At 39.8% G+C, this 26,405-nt stretch overlaps 1 protein-coding gene across 1 annotated transcript in view; it reads right to left on the reverse strand.

Moving 5' to 3' along the window:
• Elmo1 (engulfment and cell motility 1) overlaps positions 1–26,405 on the reverse strand; it is a 559,102-nt gene that overhangs the window by 13,804 nt on the left and 518,893 nt on the right. The window contains exons 18-20 of the mRNA XM_026387606.2: positions 21,194–21,306; positions 12,094–12,201; positions 4,627–4,709 (exon numbers count right to left, since the gene is read on the reverse strand). Of these exons, the coding sequence (XP_026243391.1) occupies positions 4,627–4,709; positions 12,094–12,201; positions 21,194–21,306 (304 nt within the window). The remainder of the gene's footprint in view (positions 1–4,626; positions 4,710–12,093; positions 12,202–21,193; positions 21,307–26,405) is intronic.

Genomic DNA, 26,405 nt, shown 5'->3' on the forward strand with positions numbered 1-26,405 from the left:
AAGTCAAATGTCAGATTTCCAAATATTTGGGGGATTTTTAAAATTTATCTTTTTGCTATTGATTTTTAGTTTGTGTTTTGAAAATATACATTGTTATTTTTTAAGTTTAAAATATATTTTATGGTCTAGAATGTGGTCTATCTTGGCAAATGTTTCCTGTGAGCTTGAGAAGAATGTATAGTCTTTTGTTTCTTTGGTGGATTATTTTATTAACGTCAATTAGATCAGGTTGATTAATTGTGCTGTTCAAGTCATCGATATACTTTTTGATTTTCTGCCTGCTTGATCTATCGATTACTGACGATGGAATGTTGAAATCTCCAATATAATAATGGATTTGTCTATTTCTCCTTTTAATGCTATCAGTTCATGACTTGTACTACGAAAATTTCTTGTTAAATTCATATATGTGCAAGACTGTTATGTCTTCTTGGAGAATTGACTCCTCGATAATTTTCTTTTTTCTCAAGTTTGCTCTGCCTGAAATTAATATAGCTACTCCAGTTTTCTCTAGATTAGTGTTAACATGGTATGTCTATCCCTATCTAGTACTTTTAACCTATCTTAGTCTTATATGGCAAGGGGTTTCTGGTAGACAGCAGACAGTTAGGTCTTGCTTTCAAAAAAAATTGACAATATCTTTTGATTAATGTAGTAGACCACTTATTTTTAAAAGGATCATTGACATAGCTAGATTAATGTGGACGTGTTGGTAACTCTTTTCTATTTGTTGATTTTGTTCTTTGTTTCTTCTTTTTTGCCTTCTCCTTTTTAATTACTGTCATTCATTTCACTTATCCATATGCTGTAATCATCAATGCATGCTTACTATTATAACCTTAAACATGGGTAGTTATCTTTTCGATGTGTTAACGATAAAAACTAATATTTTTATTTTACCTTTTATTTATTCTTTCTCTGATACTCAGTCCTTTCAAATGTAGATTCAAGTTTCTCATCCTTATAATTTTCCTTCTGATTGAACCAATTCTTCTAACATTTCTTGCAGAGTAGGTCTGCTGACAATGAATTCTTGTCACCAAGTTTATCTCAGTTTTTGTTTATTTGAAAAAAACCTTATTTTCCCTTCTTATATGTGAGTAACATCACTGGATTTAGTATTCAAGGTAAGTGGGCTTTTTTCTTTCAACCATCTGCTCCAATCTACTCTCCTTGCTTGCAAGTTTCTTACGAGAAGAAACTAATTCTTATCTCTAATTCCTATCTTTGTTTTTGAAGAGTAAGGTGTTTCTCTCCCTATAGCTTCTTCCAAATTTTTCTCTCTGCCTTTGGTTTTCTATAGCTTGAAAATGATATGTTTAAGAGTGGGGTTTTTTTTGGTGTATTTATCCCCGCTGGTGTCCTCTAAATTTTCTGGATTTGTGGTTTGATGTCTGTCATTATTTTGGAAATTTCTTGACCATTATCACTTCAATAGTTTTTCCGTTCCAATCTCTTTCTTCTCCTTTATTCTTGGAATTATACGTATGTTATGCCTTTTGCAAATGTCTCATGGTTCTTTGACATTTTGTTGTGATTTTTTCTTTTCTCTTTGCAGTTCAATTTAGGAAGTTTCTACTAGCTCAATTCATCTTCAAGCTCACAGAGTCTTCCCTCAACCATGTTAAGACTACTCATGAGCCCACTGAAAGCATCCTTCATTTTCATTACAATGTTTTTAACTGATAGACTTTCCTTTGGACTCATAAAGTTTCCGTCTCTGTGCTTACATGATCTCTCTGTTCTCGCACATGATCTACTTTTCTCCAGTAGAGCCTGTAACATTTTATTTTAAATTCCCCACCCAACAATTTTTAATATTTATGTCATACTGGAGTATGGTTTTTATCATTGCTTTGTTCTTCAGACTTCTTTTTCTTTTTCTTTATTGGCATGCCTCTAATTTTTTGTTAAAATGTAGACATGTTCTATCAAGTAATAGGAAGTAAGATATTTAGGCCCTTAGAGCAATAGCCTATGCTAAATTGGCAAGGAACTGGGTTATGTTTACATTTGTTATAGTTATTAAGTGCCAGAGGCCTCCAAAGTCTTCTTGTGTCATTGTTTTTGTGTCCTTTACTGTTTCTGGTTTCCCTAAGTAACTCTCTTCAGAGAGGCAGTATCTTGCAGATCTTTCATCTACAATCCACGGTTATTACTTTGGAGTCTGAGGATGTGGCAGTGGGGTACAGGGAAGATATATAGCATTCTATAATCTTCCAATTAAATCTCAATCTTTTAGGGGCTCTTTGTCTTGGGGATGTCAGTTTTCCAATAGTATAGCTTCTCTAGTAGTATACCTTTATTCCTTCTGTCCTTTCCCCTTTTCCCTGGCTATAAAATTCCCAATTAATTTCTTTTAGACCCTGATTGCTGTTTGACTATGTCTCTTATCACCTCCAACCCCACAGTTGAGATAGGGATGCTAAAAGGGGATGAAATCAGATAAATTCCTTGCCCCTAGTTGGAAAAGGGCCTGGAGAATTAGGACTTTTTAATGAAAAGGGCTCTGGAATATTTCATAACTATTCTTTCCCATCCCTGACTATGAGGGATTTTTCTCAAAGAGAGAACCTCCTGAGGTTTCTGAAATCCATGGAAGTATACCCCACTTGCCAATGGAACCTCTAGGAGTTTCTTTCTCTCAACATGAGTCTATACTCAGCCTGAAGAAATTCATCTAAAGTTTTACAAGTGTTCCTACTGTTTAGGAACAGAAATCCAGTGGATTCTGCTCCAGGTAAACAGATCTGGGTTGTGTCTCTCTTGATGACCCTGAGTCTACATTTCAGGGTGATGATTTGCCTGCATCTTCAACTCTCTGAAAGGTTCAAGAAAAGTTGTTAATTTCTAGTTTGCTCAACTGTTTCTGTTGTTGTTGATGATGTTGTTTGTTTGTTTGTTTTACTATAAGGATGGGAGTGACAGTTTTCAAGCTCTTTACATGTTGGGGATGAAGCAGGAAGTCTCTCTGATCTATTTTACTTAATTCCTTCTGTCTCTCTTCAGCATGCTTGAGTCCTGGCAGGCTGTCCCATGGCCAGCTAGGGCTTTCTCTGGGTTAGACTCCCATTGCTATAAATTTCCTCTAGTTTTCTGCTAGGCTTCAAACATTGTATAACCAGGGCTCCTTAGCTGGAACTGAGCAGGGACAGTGCTCTCTGAGATTGCGAAGGGAACACTGATGTGCACAACATATGGTAAACCCTACTGGTGTTACAGGAAGGCAGTGCCACAGGAGGCAAATCAGGAAAGCGGGAATCTTGCTGCTATAGTTAAGGATGCTCTTTGGAATCTGAAGAGCTGCACAATCCCTGTTGTCCCACATCATGGCAAAGAGAGACATGGGAATCGCTATAGGTACTATATAACTGGTGATCTACAGACCCTGGCCTCTGAGACATGCACTTATATCATTATTCTTGTATTTTAAGGACATTATATGACAGTGTTCTGATGGGCTTTCCAAAGGAGGAATACACATGGACTTGGGTTACACACATAACTTAAGAAGCAAACATCTTGTGATCAGCTTCCCTGGCTGCATCTGCATCCTTCTATTAAACTGAATGATAATTTAATTGTCGTTTTGTTTTTCCTTAAGTATAAATAGAGTCATCTCACAAAGACCTAGATTCCTCTTTATCTGACAACATTTGAAATTACAGACCAGGGACTATTTATTTTAATTCTGATTAATAAGGATATATGTGATACTGTTTTCCTCTTAGATACTTATGCTGGAAATAAAGAAGCAACCTATTGATCCATGTGACACTTTTGGCGCCAAAGTGTCTAGAGCAGCCAGAAAAATCTAGATATGTTTGTTCACTGATGATATATATATCACAAGATACCAAGAAGTATAAGAAAAGGATTGGCTCCTTGATGGCCCCTCTGAAGGCAAATCCCTCCAAACTGGGGACAAAGAAAATTATTCCATCTTTCCAAATAATGTCCCCTGCTATACCCTCTATAATGAAATAAGGACTATCTATCATGGTGGCAGCTGGTTGGTAGACTAGGAGGGGTGGTTAGAAATGTGCAATGGGAAAGAGGCTGAAACAATATAACAAGCTGGGAGATTTTCCTCCTTTCATCTGGGTTTGAGATTTTTCACAGACTATTTTTCCACAACGCTGAATGATACCAGGTCCCTATAGTTTTCTGCAATTGTTTGAGTCATCTGGTATCTGCCTTTTCCAGGCCCCATTGACCCCCACCCCTCCAGCAAGGTTGCTGTGGTGCCAAGTCGGGAAGGGAGAATGAACACAAACAAAAGTTTAAGAGAAGCCCCAGAATGGACAGGGAAGTATAGAGGAGGTTGGAGATGCCAGATAGGAAGAACCAGGGCAATTCCCAGGGTTGGAAGTAGATGGGAAGTGAGAGAATGGTAGAGATAGTGGGCATTAAAAAAAAGTGCTGAGGGAGAGAAGGAGTAAGGGTGAGAAGTACAAAATGAATCAGGAAAGGAAAAAGGAATGTGACCCTACATAATACACACACACACACACACACACACACACACACACTCACACACACAGAGCTATAAAGGAGGGCTGAGACATCACAGTCGCTGACTGCACTGTGCAGATAGAGCTATTTGCAATAATTTGGAAATCATACCTTGTTTTGTTTAAGGGCACCTTTCTCTTTCATGTGAGGACAGTCCTTTCCCGTCACCACAGCTTTGATATCTGCCACCGGCACTGCAATTCATAAAAGAAAATGAAAGTAATGACACCATTGAAAGCTTCAGCATCAATAAAGAAGCAGAACTAAGCACTGAGTCTGCTTCCACGTTTGCCGTTCCCAGAAATGACTGCAAAAAAAAAGAGACAAGAAGAGTGGTGAAAAAAAGAGAAGTCAGGCTGTGTCCCAGGACTAGAAACTAAAACACATTCTTATATTCTGGTAAAAATGCATCTGTGGGGAGAAAGAACTATGTCCACAAAGTCTGGTTCACTAAAACAAAGACACACACACACACACAAATACCATTCTAGGAGTGTTAAAGTGATGGCATTAGAAGCAGCAATGGATAACAGTGATTGTACATGCATCAACAGATGAACACTGTCATTACAGAGGGCTTCTGTGTACCAGGAGCAGTGCCAAGTGCTTTTTCCATGTCAGTATCTCTCTCTACAGCATCTGCATTTATGTAGTTTCCAAGTTTGGGATAAAGAAGGAAAGCAGCCTTATTTCAAAAAACTTACCTGACTCTCAACAGTTCTCAACTCTCACTCCTTGATCTCTCCCTATACCATCTCATTATTTCTTGGGATAATTCCAAAAAGTAGGTAATATTATCCTTATTTTATAGACAATGAAATTAAACTGAAATAAAGGAAACCTTAATCTGATATGGAATTCTTAAAATAAAGCAGTTAGATAAAATGATGTTATCTCATGTCTTAGGAGTTGGAGGAAGATAAGAAAAGATATGAAAACATCTCTGCATTTAAAACTTTTGTTAAAAATCAACTAAGAGAAGATAGTAGAAGGCTGGTTTGAAACTTTAAGGTAAAAGTGCAAAGTCATCCCTCCTTCTCCAATCACTAATCCTTCAGTCCCAGGAGGATTGTGAATCTATGGGCACATGCAGACTAGCTTGTCTTTACCAAAGGTGGGAATTTAGGATCTCTGAGTGATCCATTTTTTATGCTGCTTCAAATCAAGAGGAGAATGTGAGATTTCACAGTTAAAGATTGTATAATTTGTTTTTTCAGAAAATTGGTTGTAAAGTTGATAAATATAAAATTACAGAACATAAAGAATGTTGAAACAACTGAACAGGAAGGCTTATGTTTTCTGAATAAACTAAAATCAAATCTGTTGACAGCCCTCAAGCTCTCTCTACCATAAGAGCAGTGGGGTTGTAGAAGCCCTTCCAGGATTCTTTGTAGGCTCCTCACCTCATGGGTTACTCCATCTTGAAGCCCTGATTCTAGACCCTTTTGGTAGACATTATTTGCTCACTTATACCTGCCTTTCTGCTTCTTTTGGCTATATGAAAGACTACATTTCCCAATAGCCTTTGTACATAGGTGGGTCATGTGACTAGCCTTGGCCAATGAAATGTAAGAGGAAGTGCTTCTTTTCTAGATTGAGCCAGTAAAAAGCCCACATTCTATTCTGTTTCCCCAGCTGCAGAAACTGAAGGAGTACAAGTCTCATTCAGAAGGTGCAACTACGGATGGCAAAGCCAACATTGGCTTGTGTTCCTAGGTGCAAGTTAGATAACATGAGAAACAAACTTTTGTTGGGCTTAAGCCACTGAGATTTTTGGATAGTTTGTTTCTACAGCAAAATGTGGCAGTGCAGTCTGTCCTGAGTATTATAATTCTTTACTTCAAGATGCCTTTTCTGTCTCCCTACCTGGACCCCTTTAAATTGGCATCTTGCTGTAGGTTGTCTGTATGGTTCCTGAACTTACCTTTGACTGTAAATTCTGACTTCAGTACTCCTCAAATCCATTTTCATAATAAAATATCTGTCTTATTGCTCTTAGTAGCTGAGCTGGCTGCCTAATCAATATCCTAAAGAGGGCAGATTCAGACACTTTGGGAAGTTGATTAAAATTTCAATGGGCACAGTGAAGTGAATTTTTAATATGACTAGCACACCAATTCAATAAACCTCAAGCTTCATATGAAGTTTGGATTACAAGTACATTGTAGAAAGTCTTTTGTATCATATATTACGTGGCCAGTGAATTATAGAGAGGGTTCACAATCTACAAATAGTAAGTTACCTGTTGGCTTTGAAAACTCATTGTATGGAATGGGACAAGAGGAAGATAGAGGTGAGTTCATCTGTAATGGGAAGAATTCAGGGATGAAGTTACTTTCCCAGTGGGTTTTGTGGAAGTACACTACTTTATCTTTTTAAATATGTATTGTCCCTTGTCAGAGAGAGAAACTGCTGTCTCACTCATAAGATTATGAAACTCACAAAAGAAAACCAAATATAAAGTAGCTTTGCATTTTGCATGGTTTTTCCTCTAGATGCACCAGAAGATTAAGCCTAGGAAGGACTGAAAATGCCATACTTGCTAGTCCTAGGGGCAGAAACAGAGGGGTCAAGAGGGGTCAGCCTTATGCTCTTGAATATATGTTCTAAGGAGGTCATAGGGGGATTTTAATGACTTCAAAGCCAAGCCAGTATTTACATTGGAGCAAAATAAAGAGATGGGGCCCAGAGATAAGAGAACCAGGAGGGCTACTGCTGCAAGAAGCACAGCCCTACTCTTATCCTCTGAGACGGGGCCTCTTTTATTAGAATTATTCAGTTCAAGTTTGATTGAGACCATCTTGATTCAACATTCCCATTTTATATATGGGAAGACAGAGGTTTTGAGAGAAGAAATCAGTTATACAATGTCACATACCTAGTGAAAGACAGAGCTGGGCTTAGTGCTCCATGTTCCAGTGTTATGATGTAATTTATTACTATGTTTTGAAGATACCAGCACCCCAAATCATACTGAGCATAATTGTCACTTCTGACATGTTTAGGAAACTCTTTGCTAGTATCTGTGGAAGAAACTTTAATTTGAAACAAAAATATCACTGAAAAAAAGTAAATGTGGCCACCATGATGAACAGAATTTCAGTTTTACTACTGGGAACTAAGCAAGGCAAAGCTGTCTCCAGAGAGCAGCTGATAAGTCTTGAGCACTTGCTTGAGTACATAGCTCCATAGCAGAAGCTCCTGTGGGTGGAGACTCAGAGGAGGGGCAGGATGACTTCAGGAGAGTTGACTGCAGAATCTGGTCTCTCCAACCTGAGTAGGATGGCCAAGCAGTATAGCATGATGGGAAGAGCTGTGCTTTTGGAATCAGGAACCCAGGGTTTGAATTCTAGATCCTTTTACTTTTCTACCACTTTGGGCTTAAGTTCTCAGAGCCTCAACTTACTCATTTGCAAGGTGAAATTATAACATTATCTATCTTAGGGGATGCTCTAAGAATTAATTCCTAACACTGGATCCAAGATCACATATGATTTTTAATCTAGTCAGTAGAGAGTATGGGGAAATATTTGGGCCATGATGTTGGATGGCTGCATTTAGATCTTTGCTCTACTATTTACTAATCTTGTGATCTTTAACCAAGGTGCAGAAAAATAAGGATGTAAAATGAGGATGGTAATGTCTACTTCTTTAATGTAGGTCGAAGGAAATTTATGTCAAGCTCTCAGCACAGTGCCTAGCATATTATATGCACTTAACAAAGGTCATTTGCAATTATTCTCATTATCAATAATCAAAGTTCACTCTCTCTGTAGATGGAAGGACCTAAGTCCTTTACTGTGCTTCTATGACCCAAATGCACCACTTTGCCTGGCTGTATCAGCACTATACTCACCTACCATGACAGGCTTAATCTCCTTCTGGGAGGGCATCAGCCTGTGCTTTTCTGCCTGTCCCTTTGATGTGGGTGTGAGGAGTGCTGGCCTAGATTCTTTCAAAAGGAGGCTGCGAGGGGCCTGGGGCATGGCTGGGAAGCAATAGAGCCCTATGTCTAGTGGGGACATGACAGCCTATAAATCCCTCCCCACCCCGGGGAGGGGAGGGAAGTAGGATGAGAAGGATATAAGGAAATATGGATTGCAAGGACCGAATTTCCTGGCAAACAAAAAGCATATGAAAAGAGAGATTTCCTAAACCTTTAGGGAAGAAGACAGCCAAGGACAGGCCCTCAATCTTTCCTAGTGCTAGTTGAATTAAGAGGATTCAATTACACTATTGGATTCATCAATATCTCAATATTCAGCCCTGATTAACTCAAAGAGCGGAAGACAATTTTTTTCCCTCAGTCTTAAGAGAGGGCAATTGTACATGGCAAGAGCAAAGGCACTTAACATTAATTAAAGGAATGTCTCATTTTCCTAGTGGAATAAGTTTTTCTGACTTTTAAGGGCTCCAAGAGAGGAGCTATTTTGCTCGAGGCAGAATGCAGAATTGGAAAGAAATGCAAACCAGGACACTGGTGTGTGTTTTCATAAAGCTAATTTATTCATCAGAAGGAACAGTCTTTTATTCTAAGAGTAGATCCTTCTTACCTAGTATTTTGTAACCAAGTGTCCTTTGTTTTGTGAAGAAAACTGTGATTTGTAACTTTTGCTATAATATTTTTAGTTATATTTTATTTTTTAAATAAAATATGCATGCTTGAAGCAGTAAACTTCAGTTTCCCAGGCCAGGGAAACAGGTGGACACAGATACAATCTCACCCTCCCCCACACACACACACCCCACATGCACACTCACTCACAACTTCTTATTATCAATCTATATTGCAATGGATGAAGTGTTTGTGGAGTGGGCTTTTTTTCGTGTGCATGGGGGGGTGTGGTACCAGGAATTGAACTCAGGGACACTTGGCCAATGAGCTACCTCCCCAGCCCTATTTTGTATTTTATTTAGAGTCAGGGTCTCACTGAGCTGCTTAGCACCTCGGTGTTGCTGGGGTTGCTTTTGAATGCATGATCCTCCTGCCTCAGTCTCCCCAGCCTCTGGGATTACAGGTGTGCACCACTGTGCCAGGCTAAGGAGTGGGCTTTGAAATTTCATATTACTGGATTTCCAAGGCAGCAGAGGAAAGAGAGGGACAGGGAACAAGCATTTTGAAGGCACTGCCAGGAGGGACTGCTGAAACCTCCCAGATCTAGCATCATTCCATGACCACCACCAAAAGCCTTGAGGAGATTTGCAGCTCAGGCTTTGCTTCTCTGCAACCACTCTGGAAAAGTGGCTGTCCCTGCCATCGACACTCCTGGCTGCCAGATAGCCATTTCCATTCTGGGTTCTTGGAGGCGAGGTCTTAAGTAAAGTGGAGAGGGCATCAGCTTGAGTATGAACCCAGGAGGGGGTGTCAGCTTGTGTGTTGTTCACACGCAAGAACCTTCTTGGGAGCGGGGTTGCCCATGTCCTAAGAAACTGGTCAGCTGGAACGGGTGTGCTGTACCTAGCAGCTAGCAAACCTCCAAATCACATGAGTACTCTAGGATTGAGAAGTGGATTTTATCCCTGTAATTATGAGGATATATAACATGTCCTGTGAGTGGGAGAGTCGATTCACTGGACTACAAGGGAAAGGAGTGAAATAAACTGATTTTCCCGTCCAGATCACTTTTTCTGTGTTTTGAGCAGGTGAAGAATAGGGCTGGGGAGTCCTCCCAGAGAGCTGCTGGTTACTCTGACCTCTAAGAACCTCGGACTCTTCATCAAACCACAATGATGAGCAATGATTCCAAATTACCATCCCTGGATGGTCCCTAGTTCACAGGTTTTCACCAGTGAGTTTTCATCAATTTAAGTGGGGGGGGGGGAATGAGGGTACTAGTATGTTTTCATAAAGCTAATTTATCCAGCAGAAGGAACTGTCCATTATTCTAAGATTAGGGCCTTTTTGTGTGTGTGTATGATCAAGTATCCTTTCTTTTGTGACAAAAATTGTGATATAAAACTTTAGTTAGATTTTTTTTTCAGTTGTTGTCGAACACAGTACCTTTATGTATTTATTTATTTTTTTGTGGTGGTGAGGATCGAACCCAGCACTTCATACATGCTAGGCAAGCATTCTACCGCTGAGCCACAACCCCAGATTTTAATTTTTAACATTCATTTTTTACAAAATTTAAAGTAAGCAATACACTAGCCATTCACTTAAAAATTGTTACTTATTGGTGAAAGCCAGGTTCAGGGACTCACTATGTGGAGTATCAGGAAATATCTAGCTCAGCAGTTCCCAAACCTGTGTGGACGTCAGAGTCACCTGGAGGGTCTGTTTAAACAGAGTTTGCCAGACCCTACCCCAGAGTTTCTGATTCATCAGGTCTGGGGTGTAGGTCTAATAATCTGTATGGCTAAGAAGTTCCCACACCTAGAGAACCACCCTCCTGGATATTTGAACTATGATCATAGTGTCCTCATCTACAGGCAAAAGCCCAGGACCCCCTGGGTAGGTATGCAAAGGTACAGACCACTTAGACTTTGCAGCAGATTTCAGATTTCTTGCTCCCTGCTTTAGGGTGGCAATGACGTGGGCTAGGAAGGGAATTGTCCTATGGAAGGAAAAGAACTATATTGTCCCATTTTTAAGTTGCCAGAAGACAGAATGTTCCAGGTTATCTGCCCAGAGTCTGAAAGTGTCAGGAAGTCTCTCACTTGTGGTTTATTTTCGTCTTTGATGGCCATGAGCTGTAAGGAAAGTATTCCAAATTTGACTTCCATGGGCCCTGGGGCGACAAGAGGAAGGAGTGAAATAGGGTTGGGGTGAGGCTCAAGACTCTGGGACATGCTTATCTGAACACCACAGGGTTGGTATGACTTCTAGAGGTTATGTAAAATGTCCTAACTGCTTCCTCTTTGCTTTCTCTACCTAAGATATCCTCCAAGGCTGTGCTCCCTTTTTCTCATTTCTCTTCCAAATTAAATCATCACCCTTGTGTATTTTATTGTTTCTGTAATGCCTTGTTTAATTTGCATTTAACACTGAACTTGCACTTGGTTTGTTGTAGGGCTAAAAGAATCCTTCCCATAACTCCCTCTTCAAAAGCACGCATATTAAAACAGACAACATACAAAAAAGCGCAAATAAACATAAGTAATATATATCTTGAGGAATATTTAGCAAATAATAGAATTTCATTCATCATAAGTTTTCAAAGTATTTGAATTACTTCTCTGAAGCAACTCAACCATACTTGGATCTGCCATTGGCTCTACATTACCATTATGGGATACATTAAACCATCATGAATAAATATGGTAGAGATCAAGCATGTAAGTTCTGTGAAAGTCTTCTGGGTCATTAAAAAAAGACAATTGACAAAATTAGGCTTATGTTATTTTGGATCCCTGAAATATCCATCTGGATAAATTATGTGAAAAGCAGATATCTGAGCTCCACATTTATATCTTTCAGGAACAATGTCTGAGCATCCCATTTACACTCTCTGTGTGGATGCACAAGATGAACCAAATTCAAAGGGTTTATTTAGACAGTTTTGTTGCACAACATATTGTGACTAAGAAACAAACAAACAACCAAAACTCAGGTGTCCTACTGAGAGAGCCACTTACATTTGTCCTGCAAGGAATCATGGGGCACTTCTCCCTGAGGGCTTTCTTCCAAGTCTCCATAATGTAGGACCTTGTGATTTGGAGAAAGCCGACAATACCAAAACTTGTCTGTGGAGAAAAACATAAATTAATATGATAAGTGATTCTGGTATTCAAAAATATTAGTATGATTATTTCCTAATACTCTAACCTGGAGGAACAGGTAAAAGTTATAATTCCTTTGATTTAAAATCTTGAGAAAGTATGAATTCTAATGCCCCAGGCAGTAAGCCTCCTTCTGATTTTGATATTTAAGTATCACCTATCCTGCTTGGTCCTATTTGGTAACTATTGGAAAGTTACCAAATCCTGGTGGTTTCCAGAGGGTATTTAACCAGTATCTGTAACCACCCAGGGGACCATTCCTTAGGTCTGATAAAAGTGGGGAGAGAGCTAAATGCAGAGATATGATCTGTAATTCCAGGACTTGTCATGCCAGCTACTTGGGGGCTGAGGAATGAGGATCACAAGTTCAAGGCCAGCCTGGGAAATTTAATAAGACCCGGTCTCAACAATTAAAAAAGGGGGGGGGGCTTGGGGTATAGCTCACTTGCAAAGCATTGTCACTGAGAGACAATGGGTTCAGTTCCTAGTCAATACTACCACTATCACCAGCAGTATCACAGCTACAAATTGGGTGGAAGATGAAGGAGAAATAACATTCTTAAAACTTTTTGACTTCCACTTTCCTCTCTGAGGGGTTCAGACTGCTGAGATAGTTGTCTGCGAGGCCACATCTTGGTTGACATAACAAACCCCCACACATAATGACCAGTGAATGAATTTCTAGGGACTAGTGACACACACAGGCCCTAGGAATCATGAGAGGCTCACTTGAATGATTCAGGAATTTAGCAAAAGAATAAAGACACAATTATCTCCTTCCTAATATCTTAAAGTTTAGTTTTCTGAATGGGCATGACCCAGGCCTTAGGATTATTCTTACAAATAATTTCCTTGATTTTACCCCCTCAACCCCTAAAGGTAATAAGAAATACTGAATAAGCCTGTGAGGCAGGGAGAAGGAAGTAAGAGCCCTTTATATAGATCTACAGATGTATAGATAAGGAAATTGAACTTCAATGTTCCTGAAGCTAGATAGGCTCTGCTCCAGCCACCTCCTCCAGGAAGGTTTCCCTTGATCATTTCAGCAGAAGGGCCTCTCGTCCTCTGAGCTGCTCCAGCATGTTCTTTGTACCATGAACACATATTAGACTGGCATTACCGGTTCTCACATGTCAACCACCTTAGTATCTCCCTGTATCTGCCTCCTCCCTAGGTAAGCAACTTGCCCTAGTGGGTGTACTGTGAACAATGACAGAAAGGAAAAGAGGGCTCCTGGATCCTCATTGGCCCTGACAGTGTGTAGAAGTCAGGGTCTCTCTGCTGACAGCCACTGTCCTCTCATAATTGCAATGTTCCAATCCTTGGGTGCAGTCCCTGGCATATAAACACTTTGTAGTAGGTGTTGGCTAAATTTATCAATGAAGACCCAAGGGCACTGGGTTATAGCACCTCAGGGCACACAGCATCCGTTATCTACAAGCCCTTTGTAGCTTTATGCAGCTGGATAATGCTATGGTTTTGGTCAAGTCATCTCATTACTGTGCTTGCAATCCCAAATTGTTTTGAAACCACTCTGAAAAAAAAGCTCTCCACTACATTTTAAGAAAAGCGGTTTTCTATCTAAAATTGCTTTCACTGCAAAATCATGTTTTAACAGTATTTCCTCTAATAGTCAAACACATTTTAAGAATGGAAGTAAAAGTCACAACGAACAAGGAAAATACCCCAACTTGAGCCACAAAATCTGAGTGCCTCTGTGATTCCTATCTTCCTTTTAGTGTGCCAATGAGGCTTGAGATTTCCTGAATGTAGTCAGAATATGGCAACCCATATTTACAGGAATCTGACCTCTGGTGGAAAAGTTTGAGATGGTGGAGAAGGTCATTTAATGGCTAGGAAAACATCTTCAATTGCTCAATTTTCAACATTATATATACACAAAGCTCAGGGTTGTTATTCTGGGAGAGCACTTCAAAGGGAGAGAAGTTATTCCCTGAGTATCTCACAGCCATTTTAATTAGGCAAATGTGCAATTACTGGTTTTCCATGAGGAGCACACATTTGAGAATTTGATTTGAAATTCACAATAGGAATTGTGAATTCCAAAGAAGGATGCTCTCTTTTCTGAGCATCCAGTGTGCTCTTGGGAACCTGGCATGACAGGTTTTGGTGGCTGTCTCCCCACAAGGACCTTTCATCTGGTCTCCATGCCCCATGATGACCACAATTGGCTGTATAAGGCTTTTCCTCCTCAGCTACCTCTGAGGTAGGATTTTGGGCTAAGTGAGTGACCGAAAACTGGGAAGGAAATCAGTGAGACTTGACACTTGGAGAAGGCAATCTTATATTGAATAAGGTCTTAGCCTGTTCTTTTAGGAATCCTCTCTACAAACTGGGATAACTCAAGGGGTGAGGGTTGGTACTAGAAGACAAGGAGTCAATAGGGCACAACAATCAAAGATCATTTATATCAGAATATTTTGAGGGGAGGAATAAAGAAATTTAACTGATACATACAATGTAATGCAAACATGAGTAAACTGTACAACACACTCATCTGTAAGATATATTCACTTGTGAGACTTTGAAACACTTTGCTGCTTATATTTTCAGGAGAAATTTATTCATCCACTAAATAATTATAGTGTTGCTGCATTGCAGACAGCATTCTACTGGGTGTAGCAAGAAATCATCAGAACAAATGGCAGACATGAGAGAGAAAATAGAAAAGCTCAAGGAAAAGGAGTCCCCTCTGTTTTTCATGTTGGCTAAGAGAAAGATGGCAGAAATGCTTGTTTCCCAGGTCTGGGAAGTAGGGACAAAGACAAATCAGGAATTTGGGATATACTATAGGGAAAATAGGAAAGGGAGGACCTCCCATGCAATATCTTTTTGTGTTCATAAACTATCAGGGAACAATGACTCTTTAATCAGGGTTCTAGCAGGCAAACAACCATCTTCCTTGCAAATCTACCATAGAGGCTTATTTAAAAGAAATACTAAAGTCCATCTGGAACTCTGCCATAACTATCTGGCATGTCCCTGACAGAATGTCCTTTCAGGAGATTAAAGTCTCTTGATTTATACTATTCCACTCTTCGCTGGTTTTCTTCCTACCTCTGGCTAATCCTGCTCTCATACAAGTTTCTCTTTCTCTGTCATTTACCAAAATGATAGAGTAAAGAGATCTGTGCATCACCAACATCAGTGATGTGTTTAGCTCTTCTTCATCAAATAGGAAGTCTTGGATGGATGACAGAACATGGGAAGAAGGGGGCTGTAAGGCTGACAAGCTTGCCTTGACCAGTAATCCAAACAGGAGTGCTCAGCCAGCACGGTCCTCAGGTTGAAGGCTGGAGTCCAGTTTTGGAAGGCTTAGAATCATCATCGCCATGCATTTCTATCTCAAAGGTGGGGCTGCAGGAGAGTCCAACTGCCAGCTACTACCAGCACAGCACACTGACATGTTGGTGGAGACAATTTTGGTGTCAGCTACCAGCAGCAGCTTGATTTGCAGATTCTTTTACGGTAAGAAAAATGTGCCTTTTCCTTTCAAAACCCAGCAGGATGTTACTAGTTCCTCAATCCCTCTGGGCAAAGAAAAGAGTGGATTTCGTCACTAAAAGCAATCAGCAGGAAATGATGAGAACATTATCAAAGATTGTTTACTAGTATTTAAGGAGAAAATAAGCATTAATATGGAGGTCTTCTAGTCAATTACGAATGAGAGTATGTTAATAGCCATCTCTCCATTCCTAAACTCAAAAATATGGAGACAATTTTGTACTTCAATCTTTTCCTCCCCCCATCCCCGTGGTGTGTGTGTGTGTGTGTGTGTGTGAGAGAGAGAGAGAGAGAGAGAGAGAGAGAGATTGTGTTTAAAGGATTAAAAGGAAAAGTTGGTTTCATAGCTCATAAACCTGGTAAGAAGGGCTGTTAAAGCTACCCCCAAAGTCACATAGATTATTATGGAGCTAATTACCACCGACAACTAGATTCCTTGCAGTGTTGTCCAACAGAACTTTCTGCAGTGATGGAAATGTTCTATATCTGCTTTATTCCATAGTAAGGAAACAAATTTTAAAATTTCTTTTACTTTAATTAACTTAGCTACAGGTAGCTGGTCATCAGGTCTTCAGGGGAGACTTGGCAAGCTACATAATTGTGTCCATTGGAAAGTGTGACATGCTGGCCTTTCTGTGAGGCAGAAAGCACAGCAAGAATCAAGTCCTAATCAATTCTGGTAGGGAATCAGGGGACATCCTCATTTTGGGCACAGAGCCCACAGTTGGGAGCTGGCTACTGACCCACAAGGCCTCAGAATCCTGCGTTCAGGAAGCAGAGAGTTTATACAAACTACATTCTTAGAGCACTTCCACTAGGATTTCATATTTATCCTAGGTTGACCTAAAATATGCCAAGTTTCCCTGTGTTCAGGAGAAGGACTGCTTCCTGCCTGAGATGGAAACATTCCAAGTCACAAAACAAGAAGGACCCAGCAATGCCTTCAAAGGAAAATGTCACCTTCTAGGTGATGAGATGCACAACTTCTCTATTGGTCCAAGAAAAGGAAAAAAAAAAACAGCTAAAGATAGAGAAGAAGGTCAGCATACCTTTCAAATCTTTCTCACTTCACTGAATGTTCAAAACGAGGGAATTCAGAATTCTGTCTCCCTAGAGACATCTGTCTCTTCTCACAGCTGGTGAATCCAGAGGCCCTAACTAAATATTTGCAAAGAGGACTTGAGATGCCTTGAAATCATAATGGCCCCTACACTTATTACCTGGGAGCCTTGGCCAAATTATAAAAATGTCCTTCTCTTCATTTGTTATGTAATGGTCATAAATGCATGAATAAAACACATGTAAAGTACATACAAAGTCTAACTACATGAGTAAAACTCGTAAAGTATCCATCAAGTGTCTTCCATTGGGTTGGCTGGCTGGCCTCAATAAATCATCAAGTCTTTCTGCTTTTCCATTCAATGGTGGCCTCTCTCATCCACACTACAGGGCCCTCCACATTTAGGGAAGAGAGATCATTCATTATTCTGATTTATTGAAAAGTGCCCCTTTCCTGAAAATGAACTAGCTTTTACTTGAAAAATATGCATTTATTTATATCTGCCTTTTTGTTAAAATGAGTTACAGTTATGTTTAATAAAATATTTAAAGGAAATTTCCATCAAATATAGAGGAAGAAATAGCCTGATGCCCCTAGGGTTTATATGGTGCTATGCATGAACATCCTGTTTCCTTCCAGGTTTTCTGACTAGGCCACAGGAGTCAGGTAAGGCTGTGGGCACAAGTGGGGAGGCTTGCCTGTTCTGTAAGGGTGGAATAGGGCAACTTTTGTCCAGTGTTGAATTCCAAGGTCATTTTGTCATGTTAGCACACAGAGAAGTCATGCTGCTCACTGAAATGGACAGCATCCTTGATAAGAAGTAAACTTTCATGTTATCATTTCTTGATGACTCTTTAGCCCTGGAGTCTTATTAACATCATTTCAATGCAAGTGATTCTGGAAGACCTTAATTTCCGAAATATAGAAAGCAGAAGGCAGATCTTGAGACTACAGATTCTCAGGAAGCAAATAATGGCCTTAACACAGACAACTCCTAGTATTTCTTTCTTTCTTTCTTTTCTTTTCTTTTCTTTTTTTTTTTTTTTTTTTTTTTTGCTCTCCTCTATGGGAGTCCGGGGAACACAGAAGGTAAAGCCTTAGATTCCATGGTGAGGACAGAGCAGGGAGAAGTAGGTATGTGACATCCAAAGCCACTCTACCTCCTGTATTTAAAAGTCTATATTCTGAATTACCTACAAGTTAAAAGCAAGAATACACATCATTAATGAATGTTTGATGGATGGGCGAATTACCATACTAAGTGGGAAACATGTATAATTTTATTTAACCCCTGAAACTATTTGATGTTAACCAGCAGCATCCCTGCTTGAGAGGAGAGGAAACAGAATCACAGAGATGAGAAGCTAGAGCAAGGCCATTCAGCTCTTGAGTGAGAAGGCAGAGACTTGAACCTAGCTTCATGTGGGTTACTGCCTCCTAGTTCTAATGCGCCTAGTATTCCCAGAAACCCAGATTTGTCTTGTTTGAATAAGACTATCCATGTAGCAGAGCTGTGAATGAGATGAGGAGAATAATGAGCAAGAATCAGTGAGGGTGCCTTCCAAACAAATGTGGCATAGGGAAAGACACTTTGATCCTCCCCTTTCTAGCTCTGTGGGACTGGAAGTGCCTTCCTCCTTTCCTCCATAAATTTAATTACTTAAATCCACTCATCTGTGTCCTCCTCACTGTTGGACAAGCTTAAAGGGAGTATGGCCCTGGCTCCTGCACAGGGAGCACCTGTTCTATAACCTGGTAGAGAGGTGTGAGATCCCTGTGGAAGCAAATCTCTCTTAAAGGAATTAAAGTTGATTTTACGTCACATTCTCATTAATCTGTGTAAATCTAAACAGAATGTTTTGATGGGTGATAGGAAACCAATTTCAGCACAGTCTATTTTGAATCCTTATTTTTAAGCACAGAAGCAGTCATCCATTTTCAAATCCACTTACCAAGCATCAAAATGCCTTCCTTTCTGCACATGGAAGGATGATCTTGTATTAAACACAGATGGTCATGCTCCCTCCAGGGAGCTCAGCTAATAAATTCATCATCTAGATGCTAATTTTTTTTTTGTTCAGAAGGTAGCTCATTTCAAGAAAGTTGAAAAAAATCTCAAGACAAGGGATGAACACTTTATTTAAAGAAAAAAGAATCTGTAGTTATTTCATCTAGAAATAGTATTATTCTGGTAAGTCTCACAGCAAAGCAGAATGGAAAGTTAAATTCAGTTTTAAAAATTAGGATTTTACCTGGGCATCAGAGGAGGCAATTGGTGGTATCGTTCTATTTGCCATCTCACATCCCTAGTCTCCTGTGCTCTTTGCCCAGTGTCAAATAAATAAAAACTTTCTAAGTCACCTTGACGGCCGCCCTGTAATCCTAAATATCGATTTTTCCCGAAGGCAATGAAATCAGGGCACATCATGGACCATGTGACTTACTTGAGTTCTCTGAGCCTCTAGTGCTGTCCTCCAATTTATAGATGGGAATTTGTGGCCCTGAGAGGTGACATCCTGTTTGAAGATGCCGAGGTGGTTAAGAGCCAAGAGGCTTAGAACCAAATCTATTCACTCTCAGCTCACTTCTTTAACCCTACATAATCTTCCAGAATAATAGTGGCTGTCTTTTGTGTTGTTTTTGAAAAGCTACATTCAGGAGTGCCTTCTTCCTTGCAATAACCTTAGGAGATGGGTATTGTTATCTGAGAGGGAAGCTGCCTGAGATCACATGGCTGGACAGGGGTGCGGGCAAGCTGAATCACCTCGTTCCTATGTTCTTTGGCCACCGTGCCACTCTGTCTTCCTGGAACACCAGTTATTCTGACACGATGCCCAATGAAAAACTGCAGTGAGTAAGGAGGCCATGAACTCCTCCTTCGGTGGATGAATGGGAGAGGTGCGTCCTCTTCCACTGCTTTTCTAATGTGAGCTTCTCTTGTCCCAGCTATAACTCAGTCTTTTGTAATTTTTCCCCTTTTCCTCTCCTGAGGCCCAGTGTAAAGCTCACTGTGAATCTTACAATTTCCTTCCTCCAGGAAGCTCTGCCTTTGGAAGTTCCTCAAAGTGATTTTTAATGGCAGCATTGAAATATTTCAAAGTTTCTTAATACTCAGTATTGAGAAGTTATAGAGAATGCCCGGGGGGTGGGTTTAACAGAGACACAAAATGTTGATGGTCTTCAGTGGTGAGCTTTGTGTCTGAACAGGGCATCCATCAGGTTTCTAAAATATCTGCCAGAGTTTCTCCTGGGCTGTAACTAATGGTCTCCATAGTACAGCTGTTAATGCCTTCACTTATTCCTGACTCTTCCTCCATCTCTTTATCTCTCCCCAAACCTTACTTTACAGTTTCACTTTCCGGCCATTTGATTCTAGGGCTATATGATAGGGACATTTTGACTATACAATAAGCAGCAGATCAAGAGAGCAAGAAACTGTTCAAGGTGAATAATCAGCTGGAATATCCCAGATATTGGATCTTGTCTACTGGCACCATTTTGACTGGACATTTTCAGGTCAGAGATTGTAAAGACAATTTATAAATCTGTCTTGAAAAAATCATGAAAATAGATTGTACCTCACCCAATTCATTGTTACTCATATCCCCAAATAAAATACCTCTGACCTGGGAGAGAATCATTGTTGGATATTTGAGAATAAAGTTCATCTATGAGGAAAGCTCTCAGATCTAATCCAATGATGGGTGGTGTGCCAATAGCACAAAGAGGCAGGGTAAGGAAGGACCACAGAGCTATGGAAGATGAACCCTGCTCTTCTGTGACTTTGGGTAAGTTACTTCACCCCTCAGTGGTAAGTTTTCTTATCTTTAAATGAAGTCATCATCACAATAGCTACTATATAGGGTAATTGTGCATTAATACAGTCATGCTTTGCTTGATAATGGGATATATTCTGAGAAATGTGTTGTTAGGTGGTTTCATCATTGTGTGAATATCATAAAGTATGCTTACACACAAACTAAGATGGCTACAATGTTGCTAGCTGATAAAACCTATTGGACCACCACTATGTATAAGGGTCATTGTTAGCTGAAGTCTTATGAGGCACATGGCTGAAAAACTAACATTTTGAGAAAAGTCTTGCATATGGTAAGCACACAGTACACATTAGTTATCATTGACACCAACAACTTTGTATCATTAAATGTCAAAGAATGGCTATTCAGTTCCAAGAGCCTTTTGATAATTCTGGACTTGGTTCTCCCCAGGTAGGCATGGAAACAAGGTCTTCCCTGGACTGCTATTCCTGTCCTGAGAACAGTGCTGCTAGACCAACATCATGCCCTTGTAATACCCCAGGCGCAGGCCACTGTTGACCTAGCTCAAGTGTGGAGTGTCCCCAAACAATACCTTGCCTCCGCCGGGCATTGAGTTTCCTAAAGCAGGTCCCTTCCACCAGACGGTTCAGGCGTTGTTGTTTGATCAGCTCTAAGATTTCTGGCTGGATCTTCTCCTTTAGTTCCCTGTTGGAGGATAAACACATATTCCACCATGCACCTTGAAAAACAGGGATGGGTCAATAGGGATCACAGAAAGATGGGCAGGGGAGTGTGAGCCTCACCCTTTCATGAACCCATCCTAGGACCTGCCAAATTCGTGCTTTAGAGAATCATTTATTACGCATCAGTGGCCAGGGTTATCTGTCACTGTAACTCTACGGAGTCTCTGACATTTGCAGTCTATCCACAAAAGCACCAGTGGCTTTAGTGGTGTTTTTCCAGAACAAAGTATCCTGTGAAATGTCTTATTGTACAAAGGCACAGATATAACTAATGCAAAAGTCCAGACAGTAAAATCCCTGGCCATACTTTTTTTTTCCCCTTGCAGCAAGTAAACACCTAGATTATATTTGTGATCTGACCAAACAGGATTATTGAGAAATTATGTGATTGCTATTCCACAGCAAATGTAGCTTGGGCAAAACATCAGATCACTTTTTGCTTTCTATTCCATCTCATAAGTGGGAACCACAATAGTGTCCTAGATTCTAGTCCATAGAGATTGAGATAATTATGGGATAAATTGAACATTATTTGCATCTTGTTTCAGGCTAATAGGATGTAATTTAGTTTCAGATGCACTATGCTACAAAGATAGTATGATAGACTGCTGTGGTCTTCCTAGTTTTAAAAAATATTTTTTTCATTTTTTTGTTGGTTCATATTAGTTATACATAGCATTAGGATTCATTTTGACATAATTATATATGCATGGAATATAATTGGCTTCAATTCAGACCCCAATACTAGCCCTTCTCCTCCCCCCTCCCTCTACTAATCCCTTTCCTGAACTCCACTGATCTAAAAGATATCTTTATAGAAATTCTATGTAGCACCCTGGTATTCCAGTCTAATAAAGCCAAAGATGATCTAGCTGAAGCTGGACTGGGAGATTCAGAGCCCAGCCCCCAGAGCCATGTTGAAAGTATTGGCTAGAGCACAGATTCAAAAGCCAGAAGACTAGACTTATAGTCTAGGCTGTGCACATGATTGGGTTTTTGTGTAGCTCATCTAAGTCTTAGTTTTCTTATCTGTAAAATGGGGATAAGAATCTCTCCTGGAATCAGACATAACATTCCTATATTCATATATGAATATATGACCAGTGAAACTTCACATCATATATGACTGCAAGAATGGGATCCTAATTAGAATACCCATGTATGTGTCATATGTCAAAATACACTCTACTGTCATGTGTATCTACAAAGAACCAATTAAAAATAAAAAAACTTTAAATTTTTAAAAATAAAAGCAGATAAGGAAGAAAAAAGTTTGATCATCATGTTTACTAACATTCTCAGCTATTTTAAGTTTTTTGTCTTCAAATATTTATTTCATATGCTTACACTTAAATTTTGAATTTTGTTATCAATATTTTACTTGCAACATATTTGTAGTACGTCTACAAAACTGGGTGGGAAAGCAAGGCATCACTGAATTTGCTTTGGTTACCATCTCTCCTTTCCTCAGCCCAAACACTCCAAATGCCTATATTCCACTGTAGTCGAGACCCACATACTCATCAGTTTCGGCTTTGACTTTGCACTTGCCCTGACACTGGATAGCACACAACCTGTTCACCTGATGCCCTGCCCAGGTGGGGAAGGTGCTGATGCTCTGCAAGCACCTGCTCTGAGTCTAACATGTCGTGCAATTAACTGACACACCCTAAATAAAACAACTTTTGAGGACAGGTATTAATATCATCATTCCCATATAACCAATGGGGAAACAGGTCATGGAGTTTAAGTGTAGGATAGGGTACAGACTCAGGTCTGCCTCTTGCAAGCTTCTTCTATTTAAACATGAGCAAAAAGAAAAAAGATGTACATAAAAGGATTCAGCCATCTAACAGGGTATTCTAGTACTGCACTGATACATATTTGGGAGCTGATTAAATGGCTTTAAACCTCTTATCATTTGATAATGTTCAAAGTGAATACTTATAAAGCATAATATGAAAATTCTGCCTTAGTAATAATACAGCGTGGAACATTTGTAAAGGCTTCTCTGCACAGGTCTCTTAGGGTCTCATCTCGGGCTTTCAGATCACTATAAAATTATTTATCATCAGCGTTCAGCTTTTATAAAATGGACTCAGTAAATTGAAGCTTTGATGAACCCTGAACTGAATAAAGAAGAAGGTGAGGAATTGCTTGAACAGTCACACACAGCAATAAATCACCGCTACCGACTTCTAAGTCCAGGCGACTGGGGAGAGAGGATGAGATGGGACCTGTGGATGAAACCACAGGAGAATGAGTTTTCAAATTTCAGCAACTCTTAGGTTATAGATGTGTCTTTAAGTAGTAGTTTCACTGAGCTATAGTTGAGTTATTAAAAAGGGAAGAAAGGTGCAGAGACTAAGGGAGGGAATTCTGAGTAATTTTAACTGATGGTTAAGACTCAAATGTTCTTGTCATAGCATGCTTCAGAACCATCTTCGGGGAACACACTATCAGAAGTGAAAATGTTGCTATAAGAGTTTCCAGGAGGGGAGGGAAGGAAACGGAAGAGGCAAGGGATTAGCAAGGATGGTGGAATGTGATGGACATCATTATCCAAAGTACATGTGTGAACACACAAATTGGGTATCAACCTACTTTATATACAGAGATATGAAAAATTGTGCTTTATATGTGTAATAAAAATTGTAATGCATTCCTCTGTCTTGTATTTAAAAAAATAAAATCAATTTTAAAAAAAGAGTTACCAAGTATTTTTAATTTTTGTCTTTAATTCCAAAGTCTCCAAAACCTGATTGGGTAATGAGGGAAAATGAGCCAATGTTTCTTTCTAACTGATTTCTTCTTCTTTTCTTATGAATGGACTTGGAGCTATAAGATTCACACATATTAAGAAACTTTATTAATTCCCACAATATGCTTCTGTGGCTGAGATCTGACCTTCTGGGTGACTTAGGTAATAATAATGTAACTGGGTTTTGAAATTGTTAGCTTGGGGTCAGTGAGGGTAGGGTCGTGGGTTCAGTGACTTTGCTTTGATAGATATTCCTTTAATTCCATCCAAAGGATTTGCAAATTAGGAAGAAAAAAGGAGGAGGGAGGGTAAAAGAATGTGTGAAGAGGAATTCAAACTAGCACCATTTCTGGAAAACATGCCCAGCCCCGAAGAGGCCATTACAATACAAAGAAGACAGACAGCATCATTAGACAGGTGAATTCCTTCCTCAACCTGGAGTCTGTCCACTGAGCTACTACCCACTGTTCATCTAAAACATGGGTTGGTAAACTTTTTCTGCAAAAGGTCAGACTGTAAATTCTTTAGGCTTTGTGGGCCATATGGTTAACTTACAAAAATAGATGTGGGCACATTTGGCCAAAGAGACATAGTTAGTGGGTCCCTGATCTAGAACCACTTTGCATAGACTCTGGGCTGATTGACAGTGTCAGTTTCAGAGAAATTGATCTGTTTTTGTCTTGATACTAGAAGGACTCAAGATTTAGTCTTTGAACATCTTTTGTTCTTTCTATAACCGACACATGGCTTCAAATACCAACTTTACACTGACAGCTTCCAAATTTATATTTCTAACCTAGAACTCTCTGATGAACTTCAAACTCACTTGTCTGACTGCCTGCTTGGATGTCTCACAGCTTTGACATGTGCAGAGCTGAACTCCTGATCCCCTTGTCCAAATCTGCTCCACCCACTCTGCCCACTGGCTGTCCTTTAGTTGTTTAAATTCAAACTTTGAGCTCATCCTCGACTCTTCTCTTTCTTATAACTACATCTAATCCATCAGAAAATAACATTGTCTCTTCAAAATATATCAAGTTCATAGTAAAGATTCTAATCACTTCTCATCACCTCTTGCTTGGATTATTGAATGTGCTTCCTAAGATCTTCTGATTTCCAAACTTTGCTTCCTTACTTCCTGTTCCCAGTATAGCACTCATGTCAGTCCTCCACTCAAAACCCTCCAATGGCTTCCAACAAGACCCTATGTAATCAGACTCATGAGTACCTTAGAGGTCTTGCCTCCTATTTCTCTCCCCCTTGCTTATTCTGATCCAGCCACATTGGCTTCCTTGCTATTCACTGAACACTCTGATCTGATCTGTTCTCAGGGCCTTTCCAGTGGTTCTCTTTGTCAAGGATACCCTTCTTTCAAATACTCACATGGCATGCTCCCTGAATCTCTTACCATTCTAATCAGACAGATCTACTCTTAAAATCTTTGCAAAACTAGATTCTCTATTCCCCTTATCCTGCTTCATCACTCAATGAATGAATTCCTTCTTAACATGATACATCTAATTTACCACATGTTTTTCTGTTTCTCCACAATGAAATATAATCTTCATGGGGGCAAGAGTTGTGCCTGAATCATCAACACATGGAAGAGTGGCTGACATGTAATAGGCCCTAAACACTGAACATTGTATACCTGACCAGACCATCAGGTCTGTGTTAGCTATGGGTGAGCTTTGAGTGACATACACGGCCAGTCTTTAGGGAGGTTGCAGATGGGTGGAATAGGTGTATTTCTGGCCTGATCGTTTTCACTTTTCCTGTCTAGTAGAGCACTGAAATAGACAAAACATACCCTGTCTCCTGCCTGCTGGTTCCAGAGTCTGGGAGAATGATCCCTGAACTTCCCGTTGAAGTGCTTCACCTTCTATCACCTCTTTATGATTTTACCACAGCTGTATATACCCAGAGCTCCAGTGGGGCTGTGGTGCTTTTCAGTCTCACACCCACCAATGATGCAAAAGCCTTGTCTGCAGGATTTCCTCTATTTGTATTGCTTCCCCTTACAGAGCCAACGTAATGGTGAGAGTTTCTTGTAACAAAAGAAAAGAAACTTCCCAGTGTGACAGGTAGAACCCTGGGAACTGAAAATATGAAGGCAAAGCAGGAGCCAAGTCTTCACCCTGGACACGCAGCTGACATTCTTCCTTGAAACAAAGCCATGGTCAAACATCAATTTAGAATCACTTGGCTTTAACTGAAGTAATATTAATTTAGAATCACTTGGCTTTCACTTAAGGGATTCCTCAAGTATCCCTTTAGGTTTTAAGAATTGTTGTCAAAAG

Source organism: Urocitellus parryii, chromosome 3 (genome assembly GCF_045843805.1).
Source record: "Urocitellus parryii isolate mUroPar1 chromosome 3, mUroPar1.hap1, whole genome shotgun sequence".
Taxonomy (NCBI): domain Eukaryota; kingdom Metazoa; phylum Chordata; class Mammalia; order Rodentia; family Sciuridae; genus Urocitellus; species Urocitellus parryii.